This window comes from Galeopterus variegatus, unplaced genomic scaffold, assembly GCF_000696425.1.
Source record: "Galeopterus variegatus unplaced genomic scaffold, G_variegatus-3.0.2 Scaffold4763, whole genome shotgun sequence".
NCBI classification, from domain to species: Eukaryota; Metazoa; Chordata; class Mammalia; order Dermoptera; family Cynocephalidae; genus Galeopterus; species Galeopterus variegatus.
Genome location: NW_007730874.1, coordinates 164854 through 177648, shown reverse-complemented (window position 1 = coordinate 177648; position 12795 = coordinate 164854). Strand labels below are relative to the sequence as shown.

General features: G+C 43.9%; 1 protein-coding gene across 1 annotated transcript in view; it reads left to right on the top strand.

The window, feature by feature from the left end:
• The first annotated feature begins 12621 nt into the window (after positions 1 to 12621).
• Positions 12622 to 12795, top strand: part of IMPACT (impact RWD domain protein) — a 25910-nt gene continuing 25736 nt past the window's right edge. The window contains exon 1 of the mRNA XM_008588295.1: positions 12622 to 12697. Within this exon, the coding sequence (XP_008586517.1) occupies positions 12662 to 12697 (36 nt within the window). The 5' untranslated portion in view covers positions 12622 to 12661. The remainder of the gene's footprint in view (positions 12698 to 12795) is intronic.

The following is a 12795-nucleotide window of genomic DNA, read 5'->3' as shown; positions in this document are numbered from 1 at the left end:
TGTCTGCTTGTGTTATTTCAAACAGCCCATCTTTAAGTTCAGAGGTTCTCTCTTCAACTTCTGTTAGCCTGCTGATTAAACTCTCCATTGTGTTTTTTATTTTGCTGAATAACTTCTTCAGTTTGGCAAGTTCTGCTACATTTTTTTTTTAGGGCATTGATTTCCTTGTACATTTCCTCTTTCAGGTCCTGTATACTTTTCCTTGTTTCATCATGATGTGTAGTTGAGTTTTCTTGTATCTCATTCCTTGTCAGTCATTTCGAGGGCTTCTTGTTCTATAGGATCTACAGCTTGAGAGTTATTATCCCTTGGTGGTGTACTTTCTGGATTTTTTGTATTTCTGGTATCTTTTCTTTGATGTTTATTCATTGTGGCAGGGGGTTTCACAGTCCACAGGTTTGACACTATTGACTGACTAAGTTGTTGCTGTGGTTGCCAATTTGGTATGGCTACCTCAGTGACTGCTCAGTTGGCCACTAGTGCCTTGTGTGTGTGGTTGCCTTGGGTCTTGGGCCTCTCCGGGGCACCACCTCTCTGGTCAGCTTGGACTCTGCTGGGCTGCTGGATCATGGGGCAGTACCGCAGGGTGTGTGGTCTCTGCTGAGCTTCCATTTCCAGTGCTGGACTTCTCCCTGTTCTGTGCACTCTGGCCCGGGCTGCTGGGATGCACTGAGGCACCGCAGAGTGTGTGTTCTCTGCAGAGCTTCCCCTTCCCCTACAGGATGTCTCCCTGCTCTGTGCTCACCAGGCTGGGCTTGGGATGGAGCTGGGTGGCAGCGGTGAAGTCTACCTGCTGCTGGGTCGCGTGGCAGTGGCCCCCCCACAGGGTGTGTGGACTCTACGCAGCTTCTACCTCCCCTGCTGGACGTCTCTGTGCTCCGTATGCATTGGGCCGGGCTGCTGGATCGCACAGCAGCAGTGTGGTCCCTGTGGAGTTCCCGCCTCCCCTGCCAGACATCTCCCTGCTCCGAGTGCACTAGGCCAGGCTGGGAATGGAGCCATGTGCCAGCGGTGAAGCCTACCTGCTGGATCACGCAGTAGTGGCCCCACAGGGTGTGTGGTTTCTGCGGAGCCCCCGCCTCCCCTGCCGGACATCTTCCCAATCTGTGTGCACCGGGCTGGGCTGGGAATGGAGCTGGGTGGCAGCAGCGAAGCCTATCTGCCGGATCATGTGACAGCAGCCCTGCAGGGCATTTGGTCTCCGCGGAGCTTCTGCCTCCCCCACTGGACATCTCCCCATTCCATATGCCCTTGATGTTATGTTTTTATAGTTTAAATCAGTTGATTTGTGGGAGAGAGTGATGCTAGGGACCATCTATTCTGTCATCTTGACCGGAAGTCCGAAAATAGAAGTTTCTATACGTGCCTCCTTAGCATACCTTCCCTTTTGGCACTAATATTGCTTCAGAAAGTAGCTGATAAGTAAATAAAACTGTTGAATAGTGCCACAAACTGGAATTTGGAACATCTCTATCTGGGCTGCCAATCCCACGCAAGAAGCTGCTTCAACTCACAGCATCAATGACTGTACCTTCAATGGTGTTTCACCTCTACTTCTCCCCTCTCTCCCCATACTCCCCTTTTAAAGCCCTCAGAATCACCCCCTGACCAGCATTATTAATCCATTCACTACGGCATGGTCCTATAATCTGGTCACCTCTTCAAGGTCCCACCTTTCAATTACCATAATAGGATTTTCCACCCTCTTAACACTGTCACAGTGTGGGTCAAGTTTTGGGGGGGACACTCAATCCAAGGCACTGAGAAACCAAGGATGACATCAATAAAGCTATGCTGATTCACCGCAAAGTAAGTCAAAATCCTGTGGGACTCTAAGATGACATCAAGGATGAGAACAGAAACTGGACGGAGCCTTGACAAGATCTGGCACCTGGCTCCTTACACAGAGCCCTCACAACCCACCTCCCCTACCCTCCTGTTTTGCAATTCCCTTAACCTCCTCCTTTAAAAACTCCTCAGTAAATCTGAGCCTTGGAGATGGGTTAGCTTACCATCTCCTTCAGGTTACCAGTCCTTAATAAATCTGCCTTCCTTTTTCACCAACATTTGATTTTTGAGTCTTTTCTGTTTGGCAGAAGGGAGCTGGACTTGGGATCAGTAACATACTTACTACAATAATAACATTGATCACACTGTGCTGCAAATGACTCTTGATTTATCTATATCTTTCATCAGACTAGAAGTAGATTAGAGGCAAAGAATGCCCTGTTCACCAATTTACCCTCTTCATTTAATTCTGCTAAAATTGAAGCAAGAACAAACATCAAATTGATGGTGAAACTTGGGTGGAAGATTGGTAAAATCATTGATACTTCACAAAGTTTATAGAGACAATGCTCCAAATAAATCAGTAGTTTACAAAATAACTCATTTTGAGAAGGGATGAGACAATGTTGAAGATGAAGCTGGGAGTGGTAGACCATTCACATCAATTTGAGATGAAAAAAATCAATCTTCATGCCCTAATTGAAGTGGACCAATGATTAGCAGCAGAAACATCACCAATACCACAGACATCTCAACTGATTGTGCTTACACAATTCTGACTGAAAAATTACAGTTCAGCAAACTTTCCACTTGATGGGTGCCAGAAGTGTTGTGCCCAGATCAGTTGCAGACAAGAACAGAGCTTTAAATGGAAATTTTAAACAAGTGGGATCAAGATCCTGAACTTTCTTTGAACAATTGTAACAGGAGATGATACATGGCTTTACCAGTACAATCCTGAAGAAAAAGCACAGTCAAAGCCAACTACCAAGAAGTGGAAGAGGTCTAGTCCAAGCAAAAGTGGACCAATCAAGAGCAAAGGTCATGGCAACAGGTTTGGGGGATGCTGAAGGAATTTTGCTTGTTGCATCTCTGGGGGGCAAAAGAACAATAACATCTGCTTATTATGAAAGTGTCTGGAGAAAGTTAGCCAAAGCTTTGGCAGAAAAATCCCTCGGAAGCCTTCACCAGAGAGTCCTTCTCCATGAGGAGAATCCTCCTCATTCCTCTCATCAAACAAGAGCAATTCTGTGAGAGTTTCAAAGGTAAATCATTAGGCATCCACCTTACAGTCCTGATTTGGCTTCTTCTGCCTTCTTTTTGTTTCCTAATCTTAAAAAATCTTTTTCTTTTTTTTTTTTTTTTTTTTTTTTTTCCGTGTCCGGCAATGGATCGCAACCCTCAGTGTCGCCCCCGTACCGGACCGGGACCGGCAACGGGATCGCAACCCTCGGTGTTGCCCCCGCACCTCGCTCAGCCAGTGAGCGGGAACCGGTCTGTATGTGGGATCCGAACCCTCGGGTGGGAGCGCCGCCGCGATTCCCAAGCAGCACACTATCCAGTGTGCCACCGGGCCGGCCCTTAAAAAATCTTTAAATAGCACCAATTTTCTTCAGTTAACAATGTAAAAAAGACTGCATCAACATGGTTAAATTCCCAGGACCCTCAGTTCTTTAGGGATGGACTAAATGGCTGGTATTATCACTTACAAAAGTATCTTAAACTTGATGGAGCTTATGTTGAGAAATAAAGTTTCTATTGTTTATTTTTATCTCTTAATTCCTTTTTCCACAAACTTTTTGAAGTCCCCTCACACTTACAGAAAGAGTAAGTGCTGAGATGCTCAAGAGAGAAGAAACATGGAGAGAGGAACATACAGAGTCATCGATGTTCACATCTTCCCTACCTCACCCCCATCTGACATCTCAAACAAACAAGACTGAAGCCCCAGTGGTTTCATATTATAGTGCGATGTGATCAGGGATGGAGGCTCTGCTCCTGACAGCCATCCAGAGATCTGGGTTCCTTCCATTGTAAGCACTACTGTATTAGTCTGTTTCTGTTGCTTATAACAAAATACCTAGAACTGGGTAACTTATAAGAAAACAAAATTTATTGCTTACAGTTTTGGAGGCTGGGAAGTCCAAACTCTAGGGAACACTTATGGTAAAGGCCTTCTTTGGTGGTGACTTTACAGCAACACAGGGGTCTCACACAGTAGAAAATGGCAGAGCAGAGAGAGCAAGATAGTTCCTAATGCACTCTCTTTCTAAAGCCCTCAGAACTATGCCTCTGACCACCATTATTAATTCATTCACTATGGCATTGTCCTACAATCTAATCACCTCTTCAACGCCCCACCTTTCAGTTATCATAATAGGATTTCCCACCCTCACAACTGTCACAGAGGGGTCAAATTTCTAACACATAAAACTTGGGGAACACAACTCAAGCTTCAAGGAGTCTGGGGGTGGGCATACAATCCACTACAACCACGATTGTCAAAGCATGGACTCAGAGTTACTGCAGGAGAGAGCGTGTGGATGATTACACTGCACGTTTTATGGATGGGTCTGGAAGTGTATGTCACTTCTACCCACCCACTTTTGTTCTCGTTCTCTCAGTGCCTTCAAACTCCAGATTGATTGTTGTACTGAACTACACATTTCCTTCCCAATCCATTTGCTGTCCTCTACTCTGCTCGTCCTGGGAAGCTGGCCTCTAGGGATTAAACCACCTGAGCCTTCCTTGCCCTCTGGTTTCCAAGTTGGGTTCAGAGGATGAGAGATACCAACAGACAGTACAAACAGGAAGAGAGAGAGGTTGAGTATCTATCGCTTTCTTAACCCCCCCCCCCCCCCGACACTTTGTCAAGAATTCCTAGCAGTGGCTGACTTTTCTGCAGTCACAGCTTCTCTTAGGCACTTCTTGTTCTATAGATCCAGCCCTTGCTGGCCTCTAATAATACTATTCCCCTCAATCCTGGGGGTCTTAATAACTTCTTGTAGTTAATACTCCCTAGCTGCTTCTTGATTCCTGTGGAGTCCCTTACTGTAGCCCATTCTTTTGTAAATCATCCTTTCCTTAATCTTTCCTCAGTTAAATCCTTTGAGTATGCTATTTGTTTCCTGCTGAAACCAACTGATACATTGTTTACTAGCTCACATTAATTCCATTTCAATTACCAATGTGCTATTTTGTGGACGATTTAGTTAATTTGCTCCATCAAAAGGGGTACAAGTGACCAGTCTAGTCAAAATTCCATTGTAGTACCACATTCTGAAAGCTTAAATCCACACCACATATTCTATACCAAGAGAGACTCCTTTCTTTTTATTAGCTTGATTTCAGAAAGTTATTTGTGATAATCCTAGTGTTCATCTATAGCAAAAGACCCCAATAAAATGATTTGACCCAATCTATTCTTTCTCAGTAGTATATTTCTTCCTTTTCCTATTGATGACCATTTTCACTTATGTATCCAAGGATACAATACCACAGGTGTGTTTTAGTGATATTAACTACCACTTCTTTTTTTTTTTTTTTTTTCCTTTTTGTCTTTTTCCGTGTCTGGCAACGGATCGCAACCCTCAGTGTCGCCCCCGTACCAGACCGGGACCGGCAACAGGATCGCAACCCTCGGTGTTGCTCTCGCGCCTCGCTCAGCCAGTGAGCGGGAACCGGTCTGTATGTGGGATCCGAACCCTCGGCGGGAGCGCCGCCATGCTTCCCAAGCGGCGCACTATAGCAGTGCGCCACCGGGCCGGCCCCTAACTACCACTTCTTAAAAGCTTACGACATGCCAAGAAATGTGCTAGGTCTCCCTTATTTAATATTTTTTTTACAACTTTCAAAATGGACATTCACATCCTCATTTTATAAGTAAGGAAACTGAAGCTCGGAGAAGCAAAATAACTTGCTTAAGTTTGCATAGATAGCACGTGAGTTGGGATATGAATCAAATGGTCTACTTTTAAAATTCATGCCTTTAACTTCTATGCTGTATTGCTAATGGCCAAATAGCCATAAACTGGGTGATGAGTTTAGAAGTAAATAATGGGTCATTGTAAAACAGTAGTACAAAGAAGTAGGGAGAGAATGGGTACATTAATGAATAATTGAGAGAGACTTGCTTGACCACTGAACAAAGGGCATGGCCAACTGAGCTACACAGTGGTGGCAAAGGTGAACTTTAGTCACAGGAGGAGGTCACAGGAGATGAGAAAGAGGAAAAATTGTTTTCTCATGTACATTTAGAAAAACAGATAAGGAGTCTGGAGGTTTGTTGCCACCATACAGCAGTCACTGAGATTTTTAGATGACAGCTCCTGTCAGCACCACACTCACCCAGTGAGCGAACCGGCCATCCCTATATGGGATCCGAACCCGGGGCCTTGGTGTTATCAGCACCACATTCTCCCGAGTGAGCCACGGGCCGGCCCTAGATGGCAGCTCCTGTCAGCACCACACTCACCCAGTGAGCGAACCGGCCATCCCTATATGGGATCCGAACCCGGGGCCTTGGTGTTATCAGCACCACATTCTCCCGAGTGAGCCACGGGCCGGCCCTAGATGGCAGCTCCTGAATGGTAAGAACTGTTTATATCTCCAGCAACCATTATGAAACTTCCACACAGCAAGCAGCAAAAAATAGTGACTAAGTTAGATAGTGAGACTTCATACTGTTTTCTGTAGGAAACATCATGGAGATGTTTTACTGTAAAATGTTTATTAATCTTATAGCTCTGAATTCTATGATGAAAATGTAATAATAACATAAAATAGCAATATATTATAACAAAATAATATTTATTGAATGCTCAGTATGTTCCAGGCAATATACTAAGCCCTTCACAGAGATTTTCTGAAGGCAATAATAATATGAATTGGCAAGAACTACCATACTTTATTTTTTTGGAGGCTGGCTGGTAAGGGATTGAACCCTGGACCTTTGTGTTATCAGCACCATGCTCTAACCAATTAAGCTAACTGGCCAGCCCAAGAACCAGCATACTTTCCATACCTATTTGGACAGAGTCAATTAGATTTTAACATTTTACAGTCTCATAAGACTCTTTCATTAGAATTCAAAAGGCCATTCATTCTAGGGTTAGTAGTTTCCTACCCCTCTACATCAGATACCCTATCACAGAGTGACAAGGGAACCCCAGAGATGATTTGATAGCATCATCAGGAGTGTGCTTTGACACTTCCTCACTTCTCTCCACAGGAGCCCTTTCCCCATCCATCTTATTTATACATCCATTCAACTAATATTTATTGAGTGTCTACCATATGCTAGGCTGCTTTTGGTGTGGGGTACAGATACAGCAACGAATAAGACAGACAATACCTATGCCCTCACAGAGCTTATATGTAGTTGAGGAAGACAGATCACAAACACATTAAAGATACTAAGTTAGATAATTGTTAGATACTGATTAATACTGCGAAGAAAATTATATAAGATAATGATTTGGAGTAGAAAAGAAAAAAATCACCTTTGTTAAGCTGGGAACTGCCCTGGCACTCATCGCTAGACTGTGGTATTTTCCTGTTGAACACAAACAGTCTCAGGGCAAAATAATATTAGATAAGGTCAATCTGTGATCGTGATGAAAGAAAAAAAAAAAAAAAGACCATTCTAATTGTGTCTGAGCATAGACAAAACAAAGCACACCATATAAACCACCAAAATGACCAAACATCCCCCTCTACCAGCTAATGAGTAAATGCTGCTTTTTTACTAGTTGTAGTGTTAGCCCCACTCTATTCCTCCTGCTTCCTAGATAAGGTTCATTAGGATATGCAAACATAGAATTACTCCCATTTCCTAACAGCCCCAATCCAGAATAAACCCCCTTATTTGATACAAGCCCAAACCCTTTAACAAGTCCCTTAATAAGACTTTCTTACTGAGATGTCCCATGTTTCACCAAGGTGTGTGGTCTCACCTGCTGCCTCAAGCACCAATAAGCCCAACTTTGTGGGATTACAGTGTGTTCCTGGTGATCCTTGAATAGTGAGTATCAACATTCTTTAGTTAGGAAACATTCCTTAGGTAGGGTGGTCAGGGAAGTCTGGTGAGGATGCATGATTGTGCTGAGAACTGAAAGGTAAGGGGACAATCATTTGAAGACCTGGGGGAAGAATATTCCACTCAGAGGGAAAAGCAAATAACTTGTATTTCATAAACAACGTTTTTTTATTTCACCCATATCTCTGAACGTGGATTTTGAGGTAAGGGGGAAGCTAATCTTATTCCCATTTTCTACTTTTAGTCAAGAAAATCTTTTAGAGGAAAAGAAATTTGACATGTCATGTAAGGAAGTCAAGCATGGAAGAGACTTGTGCGAAGAGAGTGTACCTGTGCATAATGCTTACATCTGGGTTCACCCCTCTCCCACTACCACCCAGCATCCTAATGTTGGGACTCAGAAAATGATCCCCAGCATTTGGCACTTTGACATGCTGAGTACTTTGACCTAAGGAAGCAGCCTCAGAACCAAGGTTTCTCTGACCTTCCACCAACCCCTTCTCTTGTTCCTTTTTCTCTCCTGAAGCTCACAGGGAGGGGCATACCCTACCTGGAACTTTCCCTTATTGATTAAGGGAAGTTCCTCCAGGAGAAATGAGATTGTGGTGAATGCCCCTCCCCACCAGAGATTAACTCATGCTGAAGGAAGAAAAGACGAGAGGTCTCCATGCCCAGGACACGATGCCCGGACAGACTTTTCAACTATTCTTCTCTCAAAAGCTGCTGCCTGAGAGAATTTATCTGCACAACGGGACAACCTTTGTTCATAGTGCCGTTTCTCCCCCTCCCCCTCCCATAGGTTGTTGCCACCTCCTCCCATGAAGCCCCAAACTCTTATTTCTTTCTCCTATTTAAGCTTCAACCATCTGGGCTTTCTCTGAGTCTCATATTTTGTGGGACTCCTGTGCATATGCATGTAACAAATTTGTATGCCTTTTCTCTTGTTAATCTGTCTACTGCCAAGTTTATTACAGGGACTCAAATTATAAAACTTCAGAGGGTGGAAGAAAAGGTCCCTCCATCCCAACGCTGTTCTCTGTTGGCTATAACCCAATCCTTGCTCAAGTGTTAACAAATAATTAACAGTAGAACTGGTAATTATCCCTTCCAGAAGTATATTTATTAAGAGGCTTCTTGAAAATGTCACCCTTCCATTCCCTTCAAATCTTCAGAAGTCAGGAAATGCCTTTGGCATTTTTTCTAGCTACTGTTTATACAATTGACAACTAATCATCCCAAGCTGCAGTGTTATTTATGGTGACATTATAACATTGAAGGATTTCTCCCCTTCCTAACTGCTTGCTGATATCAACTGTTTCCTTGACTACTTCTTTGACAGAGCTTCTCCATAAAACTCATAGTTTATTTTTTATTTTTATTTTTGGTGGCTGGCCGTTATGGGGATCCAAACCCTTGACCTTGGCGTTTTAACACTGTGCTCTAACCAGCTGAGCTAACTGGACAGCTCATAACTTATAATTTAATATCCAGCATTTTATTCTTTTTGGCAGCTGGCTGGTATGGGAATCTGATAATATCCACCATTTTAATCTTTGTACCTTTATCAGTTTTCTTGGTGATAGTGGGTCAAACTTCTGGCCAGGTACAAATAAATGACATAAAGAGAATTGACATCTTTGACATTCATTGTCCTGTTGTCTGCTACATTTGCTTTCATTGCCTGGGAGCTGAGGTAAACACACAGAGAATAGGGGAAAGACTCATTATTAATAGTGTATCAATATGGTTTGTTTGTGTTCTGTTTTTAAAATGTTTGAAGGATGGGCCGAGCCCGTGGCACACTCGGGAGAGTGCAGCGCTGGGAGTGCAGCGACGCTCCCGCCGTGGGTTCAGGTCCTATATAGGAATGGCCAGTGTGCTCACTGGCTGAGCGTGGTGTGGGCGATACCACACCAAGGGCTGCGATCCCCTTACCGGTCACAAAAAAAAAAAAAAGACAAAAAAAAAAAAATGTTTGAAGGATATATTTCCGTAATGAAAATATTTCAAAAACAGATGACATTACTACAAGTTAATGCTGCTAAAAGATAAACTGAGGCACATTAAAGTTTTAATGAGCTTCTTGGAATATTCAGCTATTTATGAATTGGGCAGCACCAAACCACAAATGGTTTAGTGCTCCACCAAGCAGGCAGGAGGGGGAAACTTTTATAATGTGTTTGTGGAGGCAAGACAATGAAAATATTTGGTTAAAGTGGAAAGTACCTAGTTAGATTTTAGTTGGCAGCTTCTGATTAGTAAAGTCTCTAGTTAGAGGTTAGTTGGTGATTTCTGATTGATTAAGCTTAAGTTTACATTGAGTTTGGTTTCGGTTTGTTTACGTAAGCATCCAAGGCACTGGAATCACCTCGGCCAGTACAGTGATCTAACCCATACCTTGGCGTTATCACCACCACACTGTAACCAACTGAGCCAACAGGCCAGCCCAATTAACTATTTTAACAATACTATATGGACAGAATTCACCTGTGTTACAATATATCCTAAAGTAGCTTGTGCTAGTCTGGGTGCTATCTGAGGATACAAAGGAATCACAATCTAGAACTTGCTGCCTGGGTATGGAGGCAAGAAAAGCGAGGAGTATAGTATGTCTCCCAAGTCTCAAGCTTGGGCAGTTATTGATGCAGGGGTTCAAGGTTGCCAATTGCTGAATTGGGGGAGATAGGAGGAGGAATAACTTTAGAAGAAAGCTACTGAGTTCGGTTTTGAATATAATTGAGTTTAAGAGAGACAACCAGTAACTATTTGAGTAAATGTATGTGAAAATGAACAGAATCTGGCTTAGAGCCCCCTCTTGTAACCAGGACGATGATATTATTTGCTGAGCATTCTCAGCCTCTGAATAGGCAACTGCTCAAAATCACACTAAGTAGTCTTTTTTCAACTAAATTGTCTATAAAGTCTTTCTTTCTTCCAATGTTTTTCAAAATGTAGGTTGCATGCTACACTTGTTACTTCAGTAATTCCTCTTTCCAAAGTGTTCCTTGCATATCCAAGCCTGGGGCCTTATCCCATGTTCTCTGTACTGCCCACATGCTTAAGCAAGCCAGAGAAATAGGATTTTTGTCCTCTTTGGCAAAGTCATTTCTGTTTAGAATCTGAGCTCAAGAGAAGACGGAGGTTGTAGCTATAATGAAATAGGAACTAATAGAAAATCATGGGTGTAATCTACAGAAGGTAAGATGGACTGAGTTGCTATAATATGCAGTAAGAAAAGATATGTGCAATAAATTGGATGTATTGTGTTTTGTTTAGAAGGTTCAGTTTTAATGTGGTGGTTTTCAAACTTGAGTTTTAAAGTCCTGGAGGGGCCGCTGGGAAGGAAGGAGGATGGGATTGCTGACTAGTTGAGACTTCAGGACCATCACCACTATTTCAGCCAGAACAACCTAACTTGTTTTGCATAAGCTTTCACTGAAGACAGGATTCCATGGTCTTTTTTTTTTTTTTTTAAGTGTTTTAAGCATGAAAACCACTATTTTATGCAATATAAACTCTAAAGCATATGAAGAGGTCAGTGAAGGAAGAATTCAGGGTAAAGGAGGGAAAGAAAGCTGTTTAACAATAGATGATAACTGCAGAAGACTTCAGGCCCTTTGTGCTACTAAAACAACAGTACATACTTCTAGTCCATTTTATTGTTGATTTACTTTTGTTCCCCTATATCTAAGCTCCTTAAAGGCAATATGTGACATCTGATTTTGTATCTGCAATATTTTAGTACATTAAGAGCCTAATGTCTGCTGAATCAATAAATCCACAAGATTTATACTTAAAGCAATACAGGTAGAATTCTTTACAGGTACTTAGGCAGTGCACCCCTAACTGAGAAGAGTTTTAAAGAGGGCCAGAAAAATGCCCCTGATTAAGGAAGAAGGGAGAAGAAGATATAACATTTTCAGTTTTTGTGCAGATGTGTGTGTGAAGAAAAGTGAGGTGAAAGGGGATAAATGCCTCTCGAACAAGAGAATGTTTCGATTGAGGTGTCTTGAATAAAGTGAACAATATAATTCATAACCAATGTACTGGAATGTATCATTGAACGTATGTGTATGTGTAGAGAGTGGAGGAGAAAGGACACAAACTGATTCAAATTTTTTGGATAACGAAACAATGATCCTTATGTTGACTGGCTTAAGTTGAGTCTCCCAACAAAAGTTGCTCCCAAACAAAATGTTCAAGGACACTGAAGAAAATCATCGCAATGTAACAGTGAGTGGGAGAATAAGGTTTTTCCTCACATTTTCAAAACTGTCGCCCGACCTCTCCTACTCTTGATAAATCAAACCTATCTTTGCCAAAATCAGACAAAATAACGTAAAACATGTCATAAACAAACAAACAAAAACCCTGCCTTGCAACGTAAAGACGAGTCTGGGACTATGGACTGCGGTTGAGTCCCTTCCTGAGACGTGGCGGTAAACCCGAATCCCCGACGTCTCCGTGGGGTTCCGATGGTGCCGAGAACTCAGGGGGCGGGCAGAAGCCCCCAACTCCGGAGAATTTCCAGGAGACAGAGCCGAGGAGGCCTCCTGCAGCCCCCCGGGCGGGCGGGATATCCCTGGGTCCCCGCCACACCGGAAGGTGTAGGCAGCCGCAACGCTTCAGCGAGGAATCCCACCCTACGCCTAGGATCCGGAGCCCCTCGCACCACCTGGCCCACAACCCGGAAGCAGATGCGGGCGACGCGGTGCGGCCGGGTTGCGGTTCCGGGTCGGGCCGCGCCGCAGCCCGCGCTCCGCTCACAGCCGCAGTGCCCCACCCCCGCGCTCTGGACCTGGGAGGCCGCGGCCGCAGGGCCGCTCCCGGGGCCACATGGCTGAGGGGGACGCAGGGAGCGACCAGAGGCAGGTGAGGCCCCGGCTGGGCGCTGACCCTCCAGGCTTGGCTCGGCCCCCCCCCCCCCCCCCCGGCCCCCCCCCCCCCCCGCCCCCCCCCCCCCCCCCCCC